Source organism: Streptopelia decaocto, assembly GCF_964273445.1.
Source record: "Streptopelia decaocto genome assembly, chromosome: 11".
Lineage (NCBI taxonomy): Eukaryota > Metazoa > Chordata > Aves > Columbiformes > Columbidae > Streptopelia > Streptopelia decaocto.
Window position 1 is genome coordinate 11,897,590 of NC_138666.1, and position 24,698 is coordinate 11,922,287.

Genomic DNA, 24,698 nt, shown 5'->3' on the forward strand with positions numbered 1-24,698 from the left:
ACTGGCTTGGCCGTGTGTAGCAGGAGTGACACCTCCTGTTGTGTATCTCGTAGTCCCTGTGTTGCTGTACTAATCTGCTGTATGCGCTTATGCTCCTAGAGCACACACCAGCCAGGGGTTTGCTGCCTCCAAGGGCTTCCTGCCACTGCAGAGGAACACATCAGCTCTGCCATGGCTGGGGGCCTCTCTGTCAGTGCTCTGCACGCTGCCTCCTCAGTGTTGTTCATGTGAGATTTAGTTTGAGAGTGATCTGTAGCGTAGGCTGTGCTGCTGTGCAGTCCCTGCATCCCCCTGTAGCTCACCCTGACCTGGAAGAGACTGAGCAGCCCTACCTGGGACTGGGGTGGAACCTGTGAGAAAGCAAAGGCAGAGCCAGAGTGCTTGTGTGTTCCCACTCAGCAGCATTTGCACTAGTGCAGCCTTGCTGTGTCCTCAGAAGCTGCTCTCACCAGTCTCACTTGTGCCCTGCAGCTTGAGAGGACTCTATAACCTGGCTGAGCTCCTTCCTCTCCTGAAGACTCACAGCCTGGAGTTTACACACAACTGTGCAAGCGTTGCAGCTCCTTTTGGCTCTGTGGATGGTGCTGGACCCCTGCACCCTCCCAGGGCAGGCATCCAGGACAGTGCAGCCTCCTCCTCTGTGCAGGGGTCTGGGCTGGTGCTGCTGTGGAGCTGTACGGGCACAGCTGGCCCAGGGCAGCATGAGGAGGGTGGCTGGTAGCAGAAATGTCCCACACCCTGTCCAGGCCCTGCCTGCCTGTGGTTAGGGAGCGGGAGCCAAGCCCTGGGCACGGTGTGGCAGCCCTGCTCCTTGCTGCTCCGCGTCTTGGTGAGCCCAGGTCAGGGAGGTGCCCTGTGGCAGCGGAGAAGCCTTACTGGTGGGAGACATGTGCTCGGTGCTGCTGCTGTGCGGGGATCAATGAAGAGTGTCTCCATCTCAGCTTGTGCTGTGGTCACCTCTGCAGTGTTTGTTATCCTGTGATCCTCTCCTCTCTACACCAATAAATATCTGCCTCCTGCACTGGGCTCTCCCTGCTTCCTTGGGCACCTCCTCCCACATCCCCACAAGGAGTTTGTCAGACATGGGCTCTCTTAACCAGGGAGTTTGGTATTTGTGGGAGTGGAGGCTGGTGTGGCTCCTGCATGACTTGGGACACTTGTTTCTGTCACAGGAAGGGACATTGTACCACCTGTTCGTCCCAGAACATTCACTCCAGCCCAAGCTGTGTGTGGTGCCTGGTCTGTGAGTGCAGCTGGGTGCTGAGTAGATAAAGCCCTCACTGCTTGGGCAGCCGTGTGGGAAGTGAGCCCTGTGGTTAGGGAGCTGTGCGGCACGTCCCCGGCTTTGCTAAGCTTGTCCCTCTGCACCTGGGCTCCCTGTGTGGGGTTGCCCCTGTGTGGCACTGTCACCCCTTCCATTCTCACCCCAGCAGGGCCATGGAATCAAAGCAAAGCAGCAGGAAGTCTTTGGGGTAGAGGTGAGGAGTAAGGGGGAGCATAGCAAGCTCTTCCTGGTGGGCTGACCCCTTTTTTTTGGTGCTACCTGTGGCCTCTCTTGCCACGGTGCTCAGTGTGGTGCCAGCTGTCACCCAGCTCTGCTCTGCCCTGACCAAACATTCCAATGCTGCACTGTGGAAGGAGAGTGCCAGAACCCAGTGGCATATCAAGAACAGATTTATTTAAAAAGTGACAATCATGTAGTTCATCTTGTGAAGAGCTCCACAGCCTCTGTCCCTCCGCTCGCCGGGAGCATGTGGAGTGTGTAAGGAAGGGCAGGGAGGCAGGGGCTGGCACGGCAGCAGCCACAGGGTCCTGAGCCTGACCCAGCCAAAAGGTGATGGAGACAAATGCAGCTCCCACATCAGGGAGGAAGGTGTTGGGTAGCTGAGAAATGCCCGAGGTACATCCCAGCCTGTGGTGCAGAGCTGCTGAGCCAGGCAGGGGTGGCTCCCTTGGAGGATGCATGGTTAGAAAAAATACAAAAAACAAAGTCTCTAGAAAATGTTGATTCTCGCACAATAGAAAATAGATCTGCCTGGTTTTTTGGAAAGCAATTTGGTTTTTAACGTCTAGTGCTGATTGTTCCCCCAGGGTGCAGGAGGGTGATGCCAGTGGCTGTGCACGCGCTTGGGGGCTGACGTCCCTGGAAGTCCCGGGAGAAGCTTCGCTCCTGCCCCACGACCGCATGTGGGCCGAGGTCAGTTCACCTTGCCCTCGCTGTGGTGCTCTTGCCGCAGCGCTCGAGGCAGCTTGGGGTTGATGAAAAATCCTTTCAAGAACAAGTCTCGGACAAAGTAGGGCAGGTAGCGGTGTATGAAATACATCAGCCCAAGGCCCTGCCCTGGGTAGTAGCGCACGGCTGGGTTGGCAGCCAGGAGCCCGTCTGTGATGCTGTTCACCACCGCGCTGAGGTCCTCCACCGCCACCTTCATGAACTGGATGAACTGGCGGTTGATCTCCTCCACGTAGTCCTCGCCATAGGCCTGCAGCAGCTCCTGGGGCAGGCTGGCCACCAGCCGTTGCTTCTGCAGGTTCCAGAAGGCAGGGTCGCATGTTGTCCCTGCAAGGATGTGAGCTGCGTGGGCCCCCCCCTCCTCCAACATGGGTGCCAGGGGCCCCCGGTCCCTGCCCAGCCTCTTGGGATGGTCCTGCTGAAACCCCTGCCGAGCTCTGCCATGGGGGGAGCATCATGGTGGCTCTTTGTAGCCCAGGACTGGACCAGAGGTCTCAGACCCTGCCTGAAATGGGGACAATACTACTGTAAATGTGGCTGAGCTGGTTTGGCCAGCCCCAGTGGCCAAGGATCTGCTGGCACTGGATCCTGACCATGCCTCTCACCAACAGGAGCCTAAAGGCCCCAGAATGGCCACTGTCCCCAGGGAGGTGGCGGGGGATGCTCAGAAGCTGCATCCTGCACTGCCAGCAGCTCCTGCCATTGCTTCGTCACTGTCTCTTCCACCTCCCCAGGGTATCTTTCCTTTGCCAGCTGGTGCAGGCAGCCAGCGCTCTTACCTGTTTTGTAGTAGCCGGGCAGGATGATGCTGACTTTGATGCCCCAGGGCTGGAGCTCGCTGCGAAAGGTGTCCATGAGCAGGCTGAGCGCTGCTTTTGATGCCCCGTAGGCTGCCAGGCAGGGGAAGGGCAGGTCGCCTGGCAGGAGAGACAGGATGAGTGAGCAGGCTCTTGGGCTGGGACTGCGGGAGGGCTTGTGTAGGGCTGCGCTCCCAGCCACAGCCTGAGGAAGGGGTTTCAGGTGCCAGCGTGGTGCGGGTGCCCGGGGGAGTCGGAGCTGCACCACCACAGGGATGCTTGACTCGCCCCCAAGCTGAAGGCAGGTTGCTCACCCGCGGGGCTGCTGACGGTGACGATGCGGCCACCAGCAGAGCGAAGCAGGGGCAGCAGCCCCTTGGTGAGCTCCAGCGAGCCGAAGAAGTTCACCTCCATGCAAGTGCGAAACTTGCCCAGCGGTGAGAGCTCGGCATCTGCGATGGTGTCGTTGAAGCCGGCATTGTTCACCAGACCCCAGAGCCCTGCAGGGATGGAATGCTCAAAGAGGTGACCTGAATGGGGGATCCCCACCCTGCGGTCCTGCTGGGGAATCATGGGGTGACCCGGGACAAGGCTGTTGGCACGAGGGCCTGCAGGGGTGCAGCCCACAATGGGGAGGCACGTGGGGGCTTGGGCCTGCCACGCTGGCCACAGGCTGGCGTCCCAGGGAGCTGTGTCGGATCCCAGCGGTGGGCCAAGGGCTCATACCTGTGCTGTTGGTGTGGGCCTGGATGTGCTGCAGGACGCGCTGGATGTCCTCTGGCTTGGTCAGGTCCATCTGCAGCAGTGTCAGCCTCGATGAGCAGCTGCTGCGCAGCTCTTGGGCGCCAGGGCTCTGCGAGTCCAACACGCTGGCGAACACCCGAAAGCCCATGGAGTCCAAGTGCCGTGCTGTCGCCTGCCCAAAGCCCGAGTCGCAGCCTGTGAGAACCAAGAGGAGCCCTGCAGTGGCCGGTGACAGCCACCAGCCACTGTCCCTAGCCCCCAGGGTCCCCCCCCAAACTCTCCCTCTCCATCCCCAGGGACCAAAACCCCTGCCCTGGCATCAGTCACCCCGCTCCAGCTCCCAACCTGCCAGGGACGTGACCTTGCTCTGGGGCATTTGCAGGTCGTGGAGCTGCTGTTTTCTCTCTCTATGGCACAGAGGAGGAAGAAAACACTCGCTTATCTGCAACCCCATCACCCTGGGTGCCTCTCCGGTGCAAGGTGCAGATAAAACTGCGGGCACAGTGAGGCACTGGGACAGCCCAGAGTTCAGCAGCGATGCAGGGCAGGAGGCATCACCCCCCAAAATATCCTCTAAAAGCTCCATCAGGCACCACTGGGAGATGGCACAAGGCTCCATGGAAGATGCTGTCTTTCCCTGAATGATTTTTGCTTCCCAGAAATGGTGGCTAAGAGGCACAGCAACCCATCACTGGGCTGGGTGCTGAGGAGATTAAAAATGGAGAGGAGGAAAAAAAAAAAGAGGGATCCTGTTCTGCCACTCTGCATCCTCCAAGGGGGCATTGGGTGGAGATGTCCCATGCCAGGGAGCACTGGGTGGTGCCTGGGTTCCAGCCTCATCTCCTCCATCTCACCTCAAGTCGAGGCAGTGCAGGTGACACTGTCACCCACAGAGCCATTGTCAGGGTGGCTGGGGGACAGCCCAGGCAGGAGCTGGGTGTCATGAGGCTGGTGGCTGGGTTGGAGCAGCCAGGCTGCAAACAAACACTGGCAGCAAGGTACAGCCTGTTCCCAGGGCCGATGGCCACGCTGATAGCTTGGGGGAGCCTGCGCCACCACTGCTGCCCGGCCACATTAACCATTAACAGGGGAGCACTGAAGGGGCAGCCCCATGGCCCCTGCACCCTCCTGCCTGGCACCCTTGGGTGCTCCTTAGGACATCCCTAAGAAAAGGCCCTATCCGGCACCCGGAACCACTCTGGGATGGATGCAACAGTGGCCTGGAGTGCTGTCACCTGCTCCACAGGTCCCCATGATACCCCAGACCCCTCCTGCCAGCCCCAGGGTGGGCACAAGGACTGGCTGAACCCCCCAGCTCCCTGCTTCTGCACCCTTAGCCTGGGATTGGGGTACTGCCAGCTCCAGCTCACAGGTGCCAGCTATGTTGTCACCAGCTCAGCATCTGCACGCCCATCCCCAACTCAGCTTTGCTTTATTGCTGCGTCAGAAAAACGGTAACTGAAGTCCCTGGCCAGAGGCCAGAGTGATAACACACCCTGGAGGTGCTCAGCTCGTGGGAAAGGGGCTGCAGGACCCCCCCCCCTTTTCCCACACAACACCCAGCACCCATCGTGGGCACGCACCAGCCTGGCTCAGAATCACCCAGCATCACCCCGGCATCACCCCCTGGTGCTGCAGGGGATGCCGAAGTTGCCACAGGGGATGCCAAAGGCTGCTGGTGTGGCACATCCGCCTCTCCCCGCCTTGGGAACAGGTCGTGCTGCCAGCAGCCAACCAGATAAGGTGCATTTCGCCTTTCCCAACAGGGCAGGAGAAAACTGTAATAAAGATAAGGCTTACAAATAAAAGTGCTCGCGGCCACGGCCTCACCGTGCTGCAGCCAGCACCCTGCCCACCGCTGCCGCCAGGACACGGTTACCTGCGCTGCTCCCGCTCCAGCCAGCAAGAAAAACTTCCAGTCCAAACATGAAGCTCTCCATCACCTCCTGAGCATCAAAACACCAGGAAACATCCCAAAGACCCGAGAGCGCCAGGCTTGCCGGCTTGTTTCAGGCAAACCTGGCAAGGAGGGAGCAAACACAGCCGCAAGCTATCCGAGGCAGGCAGGGTTTGTTTTGCCTCAGTGGAGTGGGGCGGTCAGAAGATTTGTTTCGGAAGTTTTAATTTATTCACACACACAAAAAAAAAACCTTCTGGGAGGCTGGCGGGAGGCCCAGGGCCAGGAGGGCGAGGATGCTCTGGTGTTATTTAAGGTCTCCGTTGCTGCTCAACTTCCTGACCGCCAGGCTGAGGCATGGCCAGAGTGCAGGGAGGGACAATTAAATCCCGGGGCCAAAACACATGGCCCCAAAGCACAGCAGCTCACCCAGGGCCATGCTCCATCCCTGTGGCACGAGCCACCAGCCACACTGGGGCTGGCACAGGAGCCATTGCCGCTGTCCCGGCTTCGGGATGTCCGGAGCCGGCCAGTCTGCGCAGCCCCGGCGAGGCTGGCGCTAGGCGCGCTGCCGCGAGGATGCTGCATCACGAGGAGACACCGGCGCCAGCTCCCTCCCGCCCCGGCTCCCAGCTTGCCAACTGGCTTTGCATCCTTGCCGGCGTAAGTTGACCACAGTTGGACAGAGCACAGGAGAAGCCCAGCGTAGGGAGTGCAGTGGAGGAGGGCCAGTGGCTCACAGCTCCCCATCGCATCCCCCCCATCACATCCCCCCCATGGGCCCTGGGCCAGTAGCCAGAGGTTTTTGCTGCAGTGGGAGCAGAGCCTGAGCCTTGGTTGCAACCGGTTCTGCTTTGGTGCAGGCACATTTCTTTCAGGTTAGTCAGGCATGGCACTGGGTTTTTGCTGTCTCAGGTGTTCGCTCCTGCAGGCAGCACCAAGGCTGCCACACGCAATCACGTGCTCAAAATCAACACCGCGGTTTGCTGAGTGGAGCTGAGATGGGTGATAACACAGCTACTGTCCAGGAGGTGCAAACCATGCACCCCCCACCCCCACTACTGGCACAGTATGTGATGGAGGGCTGGTGGCACCGGTCTGCACTGCTTATCCCCCTGAGATGTAGGAGTGGCTTTCCCACCTGAGCTGTGAGCCGTGCATCCTCACCCCTGAGCTGTGGAGCTACAAGCTGTGCATCCTCATCCCCAAACCAAGAGTCAAGCATGCTAACCCTCAGGATGCAATCCCTGCATCTTCATCCTGAAGCTGTGATCCAAGCATCCTCATCCCTGAGCCATGCACTATGGGATAGGACCAGTACAGACCTGCAAAATCTGAGGAATCACAAGCACAGCTTTGCTGGAAAAGCGCTGTGTGGCTGCAAAGCTGCCCAGAGCCCTGTGGGTGCCCGGGCACAGCAACAGCTCCCTGGGAACTGCTCCCTCCACAGCCACCCCAGCCTGGGACCTCCAGGGGAGCAGCTCCCCCAGGGTCAGCCCTGGCACATGGGGAACCAGCAGTCCCTGCTAAGGATGGACAGCAGGGTGGCCATGGGGAATTCTTTGGGAACGCTCCATCTCTTGACAAGCCCAGCGGCAGCTGGTGCCTGTCAGCTGAGTCAGACACCCAGAGCAACACTGTCCCTGCCCCAGCTCTGCAGCCATCACCTTGGTGACCCATGTAGCCCCCACAGCCCTGCCACCACTCCCCAAATCCCAGGACATCAATCCTGCAACCTCTACCTGGTCCACACCAAAACCACAGAGCTTTTGGGCTGCTTGTCCCACCATCCTGCCCAAGACACCTCGCCAAGACAGGGCTGTCACTACTGTCACCAGCCTCCCAGCCCCGGGATGGCGCTGGGCTCAAGGACACCATCAGCCGGAGGGGAGCCGAGGCACTGAGGCTGAGCGGATTAACACACTGAGCTGCTTGTTTCCATAGGCTCAAGCTCAAATCCTGCCTGGGATGCCAAGCTAAACATGACTGACATTTTGCTCAGAGGTGTTGCCTTCTGGCCCCGGCAGGATTCACTGCCTCGGATCCAGCCCCTCCAGGCATGGGACAGGGTTGAGCCCAGTGGGACGCTCTGCCAGGCACCAGAGCGGGTGCAACGGGAACAGATTCTGGCTCAGCTGCTTTGGGACAGTCACCCTGGGTGCTTCATGGGGATCCTGTAGAGGAAGAATCCCAGGGCAAAGTGGTATTGGAGGGGATGTGGCACCCCAAAAGTGACTCGGAGGGGTCTCCTGCACGGAGCATATCTGGGTGGGAAGAATCACCAAGCAAAAGCCTGGATATGGAGGGCAGGGCCCTGTGACCAACACCTCCTGAATGCCACACACATTTGGAGCGAGGAGCGATAAAGGGGTGATGTCAGCCCCAGGCAAGAGGGAACAAATTCTTGGCAGGGCACTGGGGAGGGAGGGGATGGCAGGAGCACCTGTGCCCACGGCAGCTGAGCCGCCACGGCTGCCCCATCCAGCCATCACCCACCGCCTGCCCACACCCGAGGTCCTGCGGGAGCAGGGCGGGCAGGGGCACCAGCAGCCCCCACCCCACCCAGAGGCCTCACCATCAACAGGAAACCGCACCCCAGCCAGCGGCTCCCACAGCCCTGTGCCCTGCCGGCAGCGGGGTGTCCCTGCTCCCCTCGGACCCCCCAGGAGCAGGCCCCGTATCCGGGCACTGGAGGATGCGGCCAAGGTGGCAGGAGGTGACAGAAGCCCAGGTGATGGTGCTGCTGCTGGTTCTCAGTACCCAGTTTTGGGAAGCCATGAGCCAAATTAAATGAAATTAAACCCAGAGAGATACCTTCAGGGATGACCCAAATCCCATCCCCAAACCTCTGGCAAGGGGACAACACACAAGCCCCCCCCCAACCCAAGCAGCCTGAGGGGGTGTCCCTGCAAAGCCTCAGCCTCCTTCCCCAGGCAGAATCTGAGCCAAGGGGGGCACACATTGCACCCCAGGATCCCCACATGGCACAGCCAGATGCAGGGAGATTACTGGGGTGCTGACAGCTCCTGCAGCCCAGAATGAAGTGTCACATGTATGTCCCTCCAGTGGGTCTCACAGGGTGGGGATCAGGCAGATCCCCCAGCCCCACCAGGGGGACTTGTGGACCATGGCAGAAGACTGAGCTGCAGATGCCTGGCACTGCTGGGGGTACCAGGGTGACCCAACCCCCTCCCCATGCCTGGTTCAAGAGCCAGATGGTGTGAATTACAACAGATTAGCCAAGTGTTTCTGAAGACTCGCACGCCATCACCTCCTCTCAGGAAGATATCTTTCACTTAACAAAGAGAAGGGGGAAAATCTGATTTTTCTGCCTAGACAACCCAAAGCAGCCAGGCAGAGATGACGAGGAGCCCTGAGGCTGGTGCGGATGCACCCACGGCTCTTGAATTAAAGCCCATTTCTCAGGAGCAGGCACTGGTGCATCAGTATTGGGGACCCTATGACACGAGAACAGCCACAAGATAAATCAATGTGGGCAGCCAGAGCCCTCCCTGTCCCTAAAAGCCACTCAGATGCCTTATCCCCCCTGCCAAAGCTGGGCAGCAGATGCTGCTTGCAAGCAGTGGGGGTAATGAAGCCAGGAGCTTGTTACATTGCACCTATCTCCAGTACAGCCAGGAAAGCAACGAGCCCAACCAGGACAGAAAAGAGCCCAACTTGAGCCCAACCACCTTTTCCTCTACAAGGCCGGTGCCTGTTGAGATGCTCAAGGAGGTCAGGATTCACCCAGGAGCTTGCAGTCATCTTTAGTGCAGGCTTTAAGCTCTGGGGAAGGCAGCTTAGCACTTGGACCTGCCAAGCTCAGCCTAAGTGCTTGCACCAGCAGATACAAAAGCACTGGGATCTTCTTCAGATGTGGGAGCTAAAGGCACAGGACAGCCCTGGAGATAACCCAGCCCCAGCACGGCAGTGATGCTGCTGCCAGGGAGGACCAACCCAGGGCTTGCAAACAGGCGGGGTGGAGGAAGTGCCTCTCCTCCCAGCAACACTTCAGGGTTTCACAGAAAAATGGCACAGAAATTTCCTAGAAGCAGCCGCTCACCACCTCCCATGGCCAGAACAGATCTTCCAGCAGCCACCATCCACAAGGGAGATTGTCTCCTTGAAAGGAGCAGCCAGACTCTTCTGTTCAAGGATTTGATCTTCCTGCAGGAAAGCATGATCAGGAGAAGACGGCAGTGTGGATGTCACCTGGGAAAAGGCACAGCCTGTACATCAGAGCTAATCTGGGATGGATGGATATCCCCCTGAGAAGAGGAAGTTGTGAAGAGCTACAGCGATAACTGGGTTAATAATCACCTTCAGAGGGAACATGGTGAAACAGGAACACGGCGCTGGCGAGAGCCATCCATCAGCAAGAGCTGTCACTGGGAAGGACACCTGCGGCCCAGGGACGGCTCAGCCAGACGGGTGCGGATGCAAAGGTGGTGCCTGTAACACGTCCACCTGCGCTCTGGAGAGGCGGTGTAGGACCAGGCCGGGAAGCCAGAAAGCTCCACCAGCCACAGCTGGGATGCAGCACTGAAGATGCTCCTGGGGAACAATGCAACGGCAGCAAAGCCATGGCTTGGGCACCTCCTGGGGCATCCCTGAGTTGCACAAGGGCTCCCCAGGGACTCTCAGCAGGCTGGAGAAACACCAGCCAAGCCCCATATCCATCTCTCAGAGGCAGAAAGTCATGCCTCAAGTCTGCTATGGGCAGGGCTAAGCCATCCACAAAGCAGCAGAAGGGAAGATCAGCTCTTCTGTGTGGGCCACCAGAAGCCATCACCACCTTGGGACACCTCAGGGAAGGTGGGACAGCAAAGTGCCAAAGGACCAGGAAAACCTCTGGCCATATGGTGAGTCAGGTCAGCCATGGGAGAGATCTGAACTGCTGCTCCACCCACCACACCCGGGAGGTGGACAAGTCCCAGGGGCTGGGACACAGCGCCAGCAGGGACAAAGCCAGGCTGGGGCAGTGCCGACCAAAGCATTCGCTCCATAGCAAGCCCAGGGGATCATGATGTGAAGCAGCTCAGAGTGTGCAGCACCACAGTAAAGCTACAGAGGTTTCAGTGGAGTTGTAGCAGCTCAGGGCTATTTTGGTGATGAAATTCTACTTTGCTTGTAAGGTGCCACCTCATCACTGCCCTTGTCACAAGAATAAACTCCCACTACATGCCACAAGTCCAGGCAAGCAGAAAAACAGGTGCCAGCCCTGCCCATCCCCATAGCCCAACTGGGCTCTCCAGTTGTACCAACTGTATTTTCTTTTGCACCTTGCAGAACCACATGGAGCTCAGTTGGTTTGTCTTTTTTTGTTTTTTAAGAAACTGAGCAAAACACTTGAGTGAGCACCAGTTGAGCTTCAGCCAAGACAGCTTTTTGAAATATATTGAGCTGTTAAGCTCTCCAGGCTGAGCGCCATATGCCCATGGCCACCTCAAGCCACACCAGCCCCTCCTGTACCTGATTTAAGTTGTACCCTCCTCACCCTCCACCTGCAGCTCCCACCAGCTCTTCAGAGTCAGAATTTGAGTATCACAAGACTATTTTGGTGCATTTTCCCAAAATACATGAAGGTGGCCCTCCAGGCTGATGTGTTTAGACATAGTGTGCTGAACCAGGCTGAATGGAGGTCCACAGGGCAGCACCCACACATTCTTCACCTTGGGAGAGCGCATGCAGAGCCCAGCACACCAGCTGAAGCGGGGAAATAAGTCACCATGGGATGGCTGCACACCCCAGATTATAGAGCTCGTCCCCACCTGGTAACTGGGACCCTGGAGAAAAGCAAACACTGGTCACAGTGTCTTTGGATAGGGTTATGAGCAGCACATGTGCACAGCATGATGTTTATGCCAAACTGGAGTATGACCGGCAGAGTTTGGAGGGATCACAAATCTGCTCAAGGGTGTGTCTGGTGGAAGCTGAGAGACCCAGGATCAGAAGATCACCACCAGAAGGAACAGAGAAAGGCTTGAAAGGAGATGCCAGACATTCAGAGCTTCTGCAGGGGACATCAGGGCAGGTATCTCCTCCCAGACCTCAGCTCCCCAGCCCATCCCTCCATCCCCAGCCTGCCTGAGGAGCACCCACCACCTGGCCCCCCAGGGTCAGCTGCCCAGCAGGAGGCTGCACCGCCACAAAGCCCGTAAAGCCGAAAACTGCCTTTTCAAGATTACAGCCTGAGCACCAGCAAATCCCAGGACAGCCCCACGTGTGCCAGGGAAGCCAGCTCCCAGCAGGAAAGTTGATAAAGCTCAGGGGCTGGCATCCACCCAGGTGAGAAGGAAGCAGGCACAGGCTGGGACATGAGAATGGTGACTGAAGACAGTGGATACACCTGAGCAGCCAGGGAGAGCTGGAGAAGGAGGTAACATGCTAAAAAAAAAACACCCCAAAAAAGTCCCAAACTATGTCTATAGCAACACACTGCCAGCATGGCAGCAACAGTCTTGGGCATTTCCCACCTCGCAGGCTCCACGGCAGCAACTCAGATCTGAGATGGCAGGAAGGACATCGGGAGGTGGAGACATACGAACACCCTGCAGTTGTTCCTCCCACACAGGTCAGCTGGGCAAGCACAGGTCCCCAGCTGGGGTTTTGGAACAGCACTGAAAGATGACTATGGGAAGAAGGCAAACACTTGCTCAGACTTAGTGGATGCACCCTGAAGACCTCTCCCACCCCATTCCCACTCAAGACAAACCCTGTCTGTCCAAGTCCATGGCCTCTGTGTTACCAGCAGTAAAGCAGCACAGCTCTTCTGCAAGCAAATCCTGACTTAAGGGGAGAGCTAGACTCAACAGTGGGTAACACAATCCCAGACCTCGTTAACAATGTGCTGCTCATTGGACTAAAGGGCAGCGACTGCCTACACTTCTCCTTCCGAAGCATCCGTTCCCATCTGACAATCTCATTTCTGCAGGGAAGTCTCAGCTTTGTTGCTCTCATGTCCCTGTGTAACCCTCAGCACTAATCAAGCCAGCTTGGGTTTCTCTACCAACTTCATTCTCCCACAGTGTGCAACTTTGAGGCGCTTTTCCTCCTGATTAGCTGTGCTCATCATTTTTGGTTAACAGTGCTAAAAAAACAAAACCAAACAAACCAACCAAAACAAAAAAAAAAACCCACAACACCACCACCAGCAAACAAAAACCATCCCAACAGGTCTGTGTCATCAGCGGGCTTTGAAAGTGCTTATTTAATAGATAAAGGAGAAAGCTGAGTGTACATATCTAAATGGTTGTGATGAGCAGGGGTAGCTATCTATTTCCAAAGAAACCTAGCAAGAGGAAGAAGAATCCTAAAACGGTGGAGGGCTGCTGACAAAGTGTGGGGAGAGCTTCAGCCCTGCAAAGAGAGGCAGAGAGAGCAGGTTTCCTCCTCTGCTCCCAGAAACCAGCAGCAAACCCCACAACTAGAGAGTTCTATCTTGCGCTTTTATTTTACCTTCTTTAAATATGCAAAGAATTGCTTGTACACCAGGGGTGGAGTTTGGGTGTTTAGTTTTGGTTCTGTTCCCCCCTCAGCCTGGAGGAACAGTTGTCTCTGCTGTTAATTTTTAACGCAACCTGGAAAAACCTGAGCAGTTTCTGGGAATGAGCTGATTTTCAGCCTGCACCTGGCCTGGAGAAGACCCCAGGTACCCCATAGCCAGCTCACCAGCTCCAGAAGCAGCATAGAAGTTGCCTATGGAGAGCTACAGCATCTCTGCATGAAGCTTTGCCCAGCTTTGTGTCCGCAGCAAACGCAGGCTGTGAATGTGCCGTGCCCGTGCTCCAGCCGTGCCCTGGAGCGGAGGTGCCCATCCCAGAGCCAGCACGCGTTACTCAACAGCCCCGAAGTCCAGACCCTTAACATCTCTCAGTCACCCAGTTTAGCTGAAAAAAGGGTCTAAGAGACAGCATCAAAGTCCAGACGGGAGCGATGCTGCCTTTTGTTTTTTTAACCAAGAAAAGTCATTTACCTTGGCGGCAGAACAGCGAGAGTCCTGACATCTGGATTGAATCACTTCGTCCTGCCACAGTCACCAGATGCTTCAACATCTGTTGAGTCCATGGGAAACACCGAAGCTCCACTTGACTACGATCAAGTTGCAAAACCTCTGTTAACCTTGAACACGCTCTGAAGCCCTGACCCATTTCAGATCGCTAATGGGGCATGCAATCATAACAAGAGAGCCTCACCGGGAAAACAGAGTTTCCCTCTTCTCCCCTGAAGGAGGAGAAGAGAGGAGAATGTGGCAGGTTTGGGTCTGGAGCAGCCCGACCTGCCAACTGGTTTTGTTCACAAAGTGATTTGTTGGGGACAGAGCAGTCCGCAGGTGCCTCCTGGCTTTGTAGGCTGCACCAAGGAGGAGCAAGGATGCAAGGGACCCAACGCACCTCCCCCAGGCAGCAGTCCTATGGCTTTGGGTTATTTCAGAGCTGTGTAGTTAATTCAGGTGCAACCTTCACACACAGAGCAGCGATCCACCATTTTCAACTTCTCATCCAAGCTGAAGTGGAAGAATCAATACATTGCTACACAACTCCTGCCTTCCCTCCGCTCTGGCAAAACCCTGCAGGCATGCAAGCTCTACGGGCAGGTTTGCATTCAGTCCTTTCCAAGGATCTGCATAATTCAAGCAGCTAACTACTGTCTGAAAAACCACCCCGAGCAGCCACATACAGCAGAGCTACACAACAGCAAGGGGCTCACGACTGCCTCAGGTGCACAGCAGGATGCACAGATGCTCCCAGCCATCCCTCCACCACCTCCAAACACTGAATTCAGTTGTGTTCAGCAGTTACTGTGGACTCACTGAATTTCACAGGCATCCACCAAGACCACAGGGACCAAAGGATGATCTAGGCCAACATCTAAACCAACCCAGGTCAGAACAAATCCTTGCATAAAGTGCTATCAGTCTGGATCTGGAGAGGCCAAGCGATAGCTCATCACCTTCTCTCAAGGCTGCCCTCACAGACCATACCCCTTGCACAGGCTAGAGGCTGGAGTGCTTTTATATCAATCCAAATAGGAAGGAGATAGGTGTACAAGCAACACTCCTCTTTGCTCACACAGCTCAGGGGGACCCTGACATACTCAAGGACACCCAATGGTGCTATTTTCAGATTTGGGAATGGGCACACACACGAACCAGTCCTTTGATGATCAGAGCAAGGCTGCCCCCGGCGAGTTACCGGCACACAGGTGACAAGTACCAGCATCAGCACCCTGGGGTGCCCTGACCACACAGTGGTGGCGACGGCTGCAGCCGGTGCTCGATCAGCCTCAGGTCAGGCAGCTGCCTGTACCCAGCCTGCCCACACCGCAGGCATGTTGGGGTCCCTGCAGCTTCCCATGCTTGGCCAAAACCTGTGCCAGACCATGAGCTTGTCTCCAAGGTAGATTTGGACTCACAGGACAGCACATCAAGGTCAGCGTGGAGATGGCTGCTGTCTCGTCCCAGCCTGGGTCAGAGCAGCTGATCTCTGCTCCCCTCTTCATCCTGCCTGTCCTCCCGGGGCTGACCTCTCCCAGCCCACACTGCACAGGAGGGCATTCTCCTCACTGCAAACAGCTGTGACCTCCCCCAGGAAGGCAAGATTAACACTTTCCTGGCCCCCACCCCCAGCCAGGCTACATATGCCGGAGCCGCACTCCCAGAGAAGCCGGATGGTTGGGATGCAGAGCGAGAGCCCTGAGGTCACAGCCATGGATAAACACAGCACCACAGGGACTAGTGGCCACCTACTTCGCTAGCCCAGGGGATGCACCATGGGAGACCGCAGCATTCCTCGCTCCTCTCCAGCAGCAGGCAGGACCAGGCAGCTGCCTATTCCTGCTCTGGCCAAGCCCCAGCCCCATGCGCAACACCTGGAATACAAACCTGCAACAGATGGGAAACACCACAACTTTCTAGTCCCTCCTGCTACTGCAGGGTCAGTGCCTTTGCTCTGCAGCAGCTTCACATCTGCTCTGCTACTTTCCCACCAAGCTGCATAGTTCATTACCCTTCAACACCTCCCATAAACTAAATTTTGATTAGCCAGTGATGTTCAGACCAGCATATGGGGTTGGAACATCACATGTAGCGCTTGACTTGGGGTTGTTCCTGTGGGTCTGGGAGAGTAGGTAGCTGGAGTAGCTGGGAAACCTCAACCGGGACATGCAGCAGTTGAACCTGTACAACTCCCTGCCACAGCATTAACCCAATGGCCAAGAAATGCATATAACAGGAAACAATGCCCAAAGCTTCTGGGGCTGGGAGCTGCACTGCTCCATGGCAGGCATCAGGAGGGGACTTTGTGGCATTTCTCAGTTGACCTGCAGGGTCCAGCATGACATCCAGCATAGCAGAAGCCCTGTCCCCAAACGCACACACCTTCACTGGTGCCTGGCATCCCCAGGCACTCAACCCTATGCTTCTCCCTCTGCTGCATTTTGCTTCCCATAGGCAAAAGGTGGAAGGCCGGGCTGCCTTTCTCCAAGAGCTCACTCCTTTACTTACCCTTTCCACCTGCCCCCACAGAAGACACCAAAAGAGACACCAGCAGCGACTCAATACCTAGTTGCCAGGAGGTGTCTGGAATTAATCCGCAGAAGAAACGGGCTAATTACTATGCAAATACTCAAGCAAGGGATGCCGTCTCAGGCAGAGCAGCCCTCGCATCTGCCCCTTGGCAGGCACCTGCTGGAGCAGCAGTAAGGAAACACTGATCCTGCACTGCAGGCAGCACCTCGAACCTGTAAAACCACAACGTATTTACAGCTGGGAGCAAACACACCAGAGCTGCAGAGGTGTCACCTCAACACACCAGAGCAAGAACACCTTGTTCCAGCCACTGACTCACTAATTATACAGGCAGTGCCACAGAGCCAGGGCTGGCTTGACCTGGTGTGCCACAGGGCACCTGCGAGCGCGCTGTCAGACATGCCCTCCCCAGGCAGCCCTGCCCCACTGCGGCTTTGACTTTTACTCCATTGAATCATGCATTCACCTGCTGCCTTCCTCACCCAGAGAGACCTCCTTCTGCTTCCCACTGGTGCTGCAGAGCCCTTTGAGCTGGATGGAGGAGGCAGCTCTCACCTCTCCTTGAAGGAAGTCCCCGTCACAAGACCCAGTTTTCTAGGAAATGCACAAACACCCTTTGGCGACTTGGCAGACTCCAAGCCCAGACAAAAAGTTCCCACCAGATGTGGGTTCCCATCCTTGGGACCACCATCACAGTTATGCTCACAGGTTTCCCTCCCCTCTGCAGCACCCTCCCAGCATACCTGCGGCAACAACCACCCTGGATCCAGCGCTTCCTCCTCATCCCGTGTCTGCTGCCATTGTCTCACAGCAAAGCACCTGCTGGCCACAGCTACCTTCATCATCCTCCAGACCCACTGCCAGGGCAAAGGAGAGGGCAAGGCACTTGCATATGAAGATATCCCCGAAAGATTCAGCTACAAGCCTGTGCAAAGTCTGGCCCGGGTGCTCAGCACATCCCCTACAGAGACACCTTCCACATGGAGGAGCTCTGTGCCAGGCAGCCGCTGAGCAGCATTTCTCCAGGATGCCCTTGCAAAGAGGGGTAAGAGCCTCACTTGTCCCCTGCAGCCCCAGGACAGACCTCTGGATGAACCAAGGGTGCTCAGCCCCAGGTAGCCATCTCCACTGTAGCCTCTAGAGGTGCCACAAGAAGCTTTCTAAGAACAAGCATGGCTTCAGAGAGGAGGAGAGGGCAGCCAAGGTTCTCCGAAATGGCTCTGCACCAGCCCTACCACGTGTCCTATTCAATCTCCCAGCTTTTGGAGGAAGCAGCTCCCAGCATCATGCTGCAACTGGTGGTCAATGCTTGCGTCAAGGAGCCACTTGCAGAGGTCAGCTCAACTCTCTAAAGCCTCCTCACTTCAGGGCAGGGCCAACAGCAGGTACAGCCCAGCCAGCTCTGCTTGAACGTGGAGGAGGAGGGATGACCATGGTGGCCGTGCCACTGCTCTGTCCCAAGCACAGGATGGCACCCAGGGGGACCCCACTTGCAGCACCACACCGGTGCCCACGGGATGCCCCACTCCCCACCAACCCCGACCACGCACCGGGGCCGTCGAGACGTCGAGGTCGTGTCCCCACAACTCACCTGTGACAAGGACGGCTCTGCCCGCCACCGGCAGCAGCCTGCGGGGCGATGCCCACCACAGCAGCAGGCAGGCGGCGGCAGCGGCCAGGGCGAGCCCCAGGGGCAGCGGCAGGCAGGCGCGGCACAGGCTCTGCAGCCCGGCCAGCAGCGCCAGGGGCAGCACCAGCCCCCGGCCCGGCCCCAGGGCTCGCCGGGCCGCCCGCAGCGCCAGGCTCCCGGCCAGCGCCGCCCACAACGCGCCGTACGCCCAGCGGTCCAGCCCCGGCTCCATCCCGGGCCCCGGCCCCGCCGCTGCCGCCGCGCCCGGCCCCGCCGCGCCCGTTTATAACCGCCCAGGCGGTGGGAAAGGGGCGGGGCCGCTCCCGCCCCCGCCAATGAGAGACGATCGGGCCCGAGCCGGGGCACCGGGCACCGCCGGGACCGGCCCGGCACCCCAGCGGTACCGCGGCGGGGAGTGGGGCTGGGACCGGCGGCGCGGAGCCCCGCGGGACACTGGGACAGCTCCGCGTCGGCTCGGCACGGCTCGGCACGGCTCAGGACATTGTGCCACCTGGGTAGGCACGGCTCAGCTCGGTACGGCTTGGTTTGGCTCAGCTCAGTTTAGCCAGGCTCGGGACATTGTGCCACCTAGGTAGGCACGGCTCAGCTCAGCTCGGTTCAGAATGGCTCAGGACATTGTGCCACCTAGGTAGGCACAGCTCAGCTCGGCACTGCTTGGATTGGCTCAACTCGGCGTGGCTCAGGACATCATACCACCTAGGCAGGCACAGCTCATCTCAGCAGAACTTCACATGGCTCAGCTCGACTCTGTTCAGCATGGCTCAGGACATCATGCCACCTACAGCCTGTCATGGCTCAGCACGGCTTGGGACATCATGCCACCTAGGTAGGCATGGCTCAGCTCGGCACAACTCAGTTCAGCTCAGGCTGGTTCAGCATGGCTCAGGACATCATGCCACCTAAATAGGTGCAGCTCAACTCAGCTTGGTTCAGCTCCACTCAACACAGCTCAGCTTGGCACAGCACAGCCTGGCTCAGTTTGGCGTGGCTCGACTCGGCTCAGCACGGCTTGACTTGGTTCAGCACGTCTCAAGATGTCATGCCACCTTCAGCACAGCTAAGCTTGACTCGGTTCAGCACAGCTCGGGACATCATACCACCTAGCTAGGTAGGCACAGCTCAACTCAGATCAGCTCAGCTTGCTTCAGCATGGCTTGACACAGCATGGCTTGCTCAGCTTGGTTCAGCCCAGCCTGTTTGGCTCAGTGTCTGTGCCAGGCAGAGCTTCCTAGCAGGATGCACCAGTGCCGTCAGCCCCACAGGACAGGAGGGCAGGTCCCCTGCCCTCTGCCAGAGCCACAGGCAGTGCCACCAGCACCCACACACCGTTGGGACAGGGGGAGCACAGGGTACGGCCTCCCCCTGGGGCCACCCCTCCATGGATGTCTGCCCTTGCAGGGTGGTGCCCCCAGGACCTGCTTGTTTGCCACGGGAGCACCGTAAGGGTGCTGGACCATGCGCCACCCAGGGCCTGGCACCTGGGCCAGCCACACTTCAGTTTCTCCCAGTGCCTGGACCAGGCAGGTGTTATAAGATGTGAATGAATTCCCAGCTCCTCTCTAGGAACCCTGTGATGTGGGGCTAACAACCCCTGAGTGATCCCAAACCGTTTCTCAGCACCCCATTGTTGGTTTGCCACGCGTTATTCCAGGCTGTGGCACGGTGAGCTGTGCTGGAAGCCTGGCTCCTGGCTTGCCCCGGCTGGTGTGGAAGCTCTGCCTCGCAGTGCCGGGCGCCAGGTCTGTGCCACCTCCGTCAAGTGCTGGCAGGAGCTCCCTGCATTACCCAGCTGGGGGGGCAAAGTCCTCTCCTTTCCAGGTTTATTACACAGGGTAATTGCTGCCGCTGGGCTTGCTTTATTAAGTGCCTGCTTTAATATTTCACCAGGTCTCTGTACTTGATAATCCTTCATGTGTCCGTGCCATGCAGTGCTGCTGGCTCTTGCCACGAGCCTGACCCTCAGTGCCCTCTGCGTGGAGGGTGAGATGCTTTTGTGTGCCAGGATCAATGCTGGTCTCTGATCCTGGAGGAGCCAGGCTATGCCAGCCAGGCTGCCATCGGTGCCGGTTGGCCCTGCCAGATTCCACAAGCCCTGGCATGGTGGTGGCAATGGCAACAGATGCCTGTGCCATCCTTCATGGAAACAACCCCTGTGGTACCTGCGAAAAAACGCATTTCATCAGCGGAGACAGTGGCAGCTCTGCAAAAGTGCAGAGTCAAACAGGCTGGGGTGGTTTTGCTGGGGTGTGGTGGTGGGACCTCACTGGGTTCACAGCCCTGCTCCTCCAGGCAGGAGAATGCCAGGAATGCCGGCGAGGTAGAGGAGAAGGAGGAGGGATGTTGCCAACTGCATGGCCGTGGGCTGTCCCTCAGGGATCCTCTCACTTGTGGCACAGGGCTACTGAACTCGGTGAAAATGATGGAGGTGGCCACAAGGCAGAGCTCTGGGGGATTTGGGCTCTGAAGAGTACCCTGTTAAACATCCCAATCCCATTGCTTCACCAGGGCTTGAAAAGTTGTTGAAAGGTTGTTTTCCAAAGACGTGGTCTCCAGAGAATCCCTTGCCGCACCGGCTGAGCCAGAGCTGCTGGGGTATGCAAGGGACCAGGGTGAGGGATATGGTGTTTTACAGAGAGAGACAGAACATAGAGTCTGCACTGGTGGTGGTGGTTCAGCTAGGGCTCTTCCCAAATTGCAACATGAATTGACACATCTCCTTGAGACCTGGGTTGGCTGTCCATCCAACCATCTCTTCCAGAGTTTCTCACGCATGGTCTCAGGATGCCTTTCTTGTGAGACACCTCAAAGATGGGTTGTAGATAGCCATGGTGTGCTCTGTTGGCCACAGTCAGGGCTTTCCATGGATGCTCTCACCAAGAGGTCTGCTGCGGCAGGGCTGGACCACCAGCACCCTTTGCCAGCTTTGGCTGTTCCCCAGCTCTCCCCAACAAGGCCAGCGTGTGCTTAGGGTGACCTTGGTGACTATTCCCTTGAAGACAGCACCTGGCCTTGTTCATCTTCCCATTGCTCAACACCCGAGGGTGCCTCCCAGCCGTGCTGCGCTGTTAGGAAATGCTAGTGATAGCCCCATTACCTTTTGACCTACTCGAGCTCTTCCGTACCATTGTGCTAATTAGAGCTCACCTTTTCAGGGGAAGCGGGGCTGGTTAGACCGCAGCCACCTCCCACACCCTTCCTGGGCTGCTCATGCAGGTCCCTGGGGGACAGACACCACGTCTTCCTAGTGCTCCCCTTGCCCGAGGCTGTTCCTCCAGCTCCATGGAGCCTCCCATGACTAACAGGTTTTGAGATAATTGTTCCACTCCCTAATCTCATCTGCAGAAGATTCATGACATTGTTTTCAACAATGCCATGAGCCATTTCCAGGGGCTCTAAGCCCATGAGGGATGTGATTCATCCACACTGCTCCCACAGGTACTTAATCTTCTCCAAAACAGTAAGTCCTTCTTCTACAGCTTTATCTCCTTAGGAAACACCAGCCAGGCAAACACCTCACAGGACACTTTTGTGTGTTCAAGGCTGATGGAAGCTTGGGCCAGCACTCATGTCCTTGCACAGGTCATGGAGTATAGTCCTTCCCCAGGAGAAGGGGTCCCAGGAGGGGGGACCATGGGTATGGGACCCCCTTGGCCATCACTTGTGGGCTGGGTACCTACCATGGACCATCAAGCGCATGGGAAAGGGGATGCTGGAAGTGTTCCTTGCTAATGAAAGCTCATTTTTTTCCCATGCCATGTCCTCAAAGAGCCCTTGGGATGTATGTGGGTCCACCCTTCTTCACAGTGAAGATGTGGGACCCTGGAGGTCATTGGTGTCTGGGGCCAGAGACAGTTTAGGGGTGACAAAGGCCATTGCACTGCCTGGAATTAACTTTCATTTTGACCCAATGTGTCTTGCAGAGGACAGTGATTAATCACTCCAGCATCAAGTATTTTGTCCTACCACTGAACTCGCTCTGTTCTACTGGTTCTGGTTGGACTTTGCTCCCTGTTATTGTGGCTTTTTTCTCTGGGGAGGGCAGATCCTCAGGTGGCTGTGATTCAGCTAAACCAGGCTCAACTCCAGGAGACGTTTCCTGCACCCAATGTTTTAACATCCTCGTGATCCTTCCTCAAGCCTTGGGCATGTAAACAAAACACAGGGTCTACCAAAGCCCAGCCTGGAGGCACTCCCCACAGCATGGCCAACCTGAGCCACAGTCACCCAAGAAGCCACTTTGACCCTTTGTGCTGGGATCTTCTCTTCCTTCTCCCTGCCAAGGACTTTCCATCCCTTGTTCCATCCAACTTACTCTGAGCCATGACCAAGGACTTTTTGGGGGCTTTCCTTGCATCTTGCTGCCATAGAACACAGGTGACCATTTGCATCCATCATCCTGTGCACCCTCCAACCTGTGTGTCCCAGCTGTGATGCCCCATTGGTGGGATCAGCCTGAGTCCCAGGCCTGGATCCTCCATCTATGGGGGTTTCCACGCACCTCGGCCGGATGGTGGGCACAGCACCAACCTCTCCCCAGCTCCTGTCAGGACCTCTCTGGTCCTGAAGCAGCTCCTTCAGGAGGACCAGGGCTGCTACCCAGGGCAGCCCTCTGGCAGCCGCGGAGCATCAAGCTGAGCTCTGACCCCAGATCCCGCTCCCTGCAAATCCCCTCGGCTCCAGAAAATTCCTGCCCCTGTCTTGTTTTTTTCAGTTTGCACAGAATCCCCTGGTATTTACAAAACACAGCTCCGCTTCCAACTGCGTTCATGGCTTCAGGAGAGGTTTCACCTTCTGGGAAGCCACTCCCCAGCCTGACCTTGAGCTCCTTCACCCTAGTAAGGACCCCGTGTCACCATGCCTGCTCGCCCACATGACCCTGGCAGCCCCTTTGCCAGCCAGGCTTTGTGCACCACAGCTCTCCAAACAAGCTGGTTTTGGGCTGCAGGGACCTTGCTCCTTCGACCTGGCTGGGAGGCGTTGGTGACACTCCAAAGTGCTCCCGGCTCTGCTAATGCCTTGTACTCTATATTCCCCATCTCCTGGGACATGTGTGGTACACATGCCAGGCTTGCTTTGCCAGCCCAGCATCACCCTCCCATCTCTTCCATGCTCATCACAGGGCCTCTACCTTCATATTAAGGTGATGGGGACAGAGGAAATGTGGCTCTCCCTTGACCACCAGACAGATCCCAGGGGAAGCCATCTGGGTCACGCTCCAGGTGATGTTCTGCCACCTCTGCACCCCGGGGAGAGGGCAGTAGGTCACGACAGCAGTGACCTGGTTCCTGTCCTATGCCTCTGTCTGCTGCGGAAGGTGTTTGCAGAGCAGAGCATGTTGCCAGCCTCAGGTTGCTCAAGAGGGTTGGGGCCAGGAGGTAGAGAAGGAATCCTCCAGCTGAGACAGCAGGAGGAATTCCGGGGAGGCAGACGATCGCAATGCTCCTGGGAGGTGGCCAGCGTGCACCAGCACTTGCAAGAAGTGCTCTGGATGGCTCCAATCTGTGAACAAAAGTGAAGTTTTGCTGTTCCTGGTGGGATTTGTGTTTCTTATGCAAGGTGGAGGGGCTTTGTGGCTACCACAAGCCCAGGACCATTGGTGGTCTCCGGTTGAGCTTGGGGACAGCAGTGGGCACAAGGTTGGAGCTAACTTCAGAACGTGGTGGCAAAGAGGACCCTGTGCTGGGACAGTCCCGAGGAAAGTGCTGGCAGGGTGGTGTGGAGGAGGCAGGGGACATCTTCCAGCACAGGCTCTGGAAGGGGTAGAAGCGGGTCTCCACCACCAAACTGCTAGAGAAGAGGGTGAATATGATAGCAAGTGGATCTGGGCTCATTTCTGCTGTCCCCTGCTCACCCCCCCATCTGGATGGGGGCCAGGGACAAGTGCTGGAGAGACAGCTGGGTGCAGGGGGACAGGAGCTTGTCCCTGCCAGCCAGACAAATGGCCAGGACCAAGGACGTGACTGTCATCCCGCTGGGGACACAGAAGCAGCACGATGTCCCGCTGGGGAAAGAGAGGGGGGTGCAGCCCCCCTGGGTGCTGTGGAAGGGAGAACAGAAAACCGAAGGCCAGCGGCAAGTGCCCAAAGAATGGCAGGACACGAGGCGTCACTTCGGGTGGCCTCACCATGCGTGTGGCCGCCGTGCCCCCTCGTGGCAGCAGGACAGAGCTGGTGGCCCTGGGCTGGCGTGGGCAGGAGACACACAGGGGCTGAGCCCAGGCGTGGGCAGGGATGGAGGTGCCGGGTTCCACAAGCTTCCTTGGCAGGTTCATTTCATCCCACCCAGAGCATCTTCCTTGGGGGTGCGGCACCCCAGCCGCAACTCTGCTGATGCTGCCCTGTGTCCCCACGAAGCCTCATGTGGCAGCCCACGAATCTGCCTCTGCTCGAAAAGGAGCCTCCAGCATCATCCCACCCCCTCTCCTTCCTGGGGGACTGCGTGTGCCTGGTGTTTTTTTGGCATAAGCTACTTGCGCCACGGCCAAGCCAAGCACTTCAGGCGCCACTCAAGGGCAGCGTGTGCCTGGGGACCGAAGGGGAATCCCGGAAATATCACCAAGGCTGCAAAAAAAACCAAAATGCACAACTAGCTGGAAAATATAAACAGGGGTTGATGGAGGCCTTTGCTGAGGACATGGCCTCCCCAAGTGCTGCCAAATCACTTGGGAGTGGTGGGGCATTTCCCAGCAGCCTGCCTCAGTTTCCCCCAGCAAGCCCTCGGGAGCAACAGTCCTGGGGTTGTCATGTGTATTGTGTCACTTTGGATACCTGGGGCAGGTGCAGGGAGCCAGGAAGATGCTTTCCTATCCCTTTCTCCTTCCTCTGTGCATCCGAGTGGCTCATTGTTGT

General features: G+C 57.4%; 1 protein-coding gene across 4 annotated transcripts; it reads right to left on the bottom strand.

Annotated features, from left to right (window-relative positions):
* Nucleotides 1-1,151: 1,151 nt before the first annotated feature.
* On the bottom strand, nucleotides 1,152-18,076 carry HSD11B2 (hydroxysteroid 11-beta dehydrogenase 2). Of its 4 annotated transcripts, none has more exons than XM_082062507.1 (5): nucleotides 17,791-18,076; nucleotides 3,757-3,969; nucleotides 3,345-3,530; nucleotides 3,013-3,150; nucleotides 1,152-2,525 (listed from the first exon to the last, which is right to left on the bottom strand). In XM_082062507.1, the coding sequence occupies exons 1-5, from the start codon at nucleotides 18,059-18,061 to the stop codon at nucleotides 1,540-1,542; spliced, it is 1,794 nt and encodes a 597-aa protein (XP_081918633.1). In that variant the 5' UTR covers nucleotides 18,062-18,076; the 3' UTR covers nucleotides 1,152-1,539. The 4 variants fall into 4 exon arrangements, with proteins under 4 accessions (XP_081918633.1, XP_081918634.1, XP_081918635.1 ...); XM_082062508.1 differs by lacking the exon at nucleotides 17,791-18,076 and adding an exon at nucleotides 13,647-13,917; XM_082062509.1 differs by lacking the exon at nucleotides 17,791-18,076 and adding an exon at nucleotides 5,654-6,166.
* Nucleotides 18,077-24,698: the final 6,622 nt, after the last annotated feature.

Coding starts and splice junctions, on each gene's coding strand:
- HSD11B2 (XM_082062507.1), bottom strand. CDS start 18,061: ATGGAGCCGGGGCTGGACCGCTGGGCGTACGGCGCGTTGTGGGCGGCG. Junction 3,531..3,756: donor GGCCCACACCAACAGCACAG/GTATGAGCCCTT, acceptor CCATCCCTGCAG/GGCTCTGGGGTCTGGTGAAC. Junction 2,526..3,012: donor GCCCGGCTACTACAAAACAG/GTAAGAGCGCTG, acceptor TGGAACCTGCAG/AAGCAACGGCTGGTGGCCAG.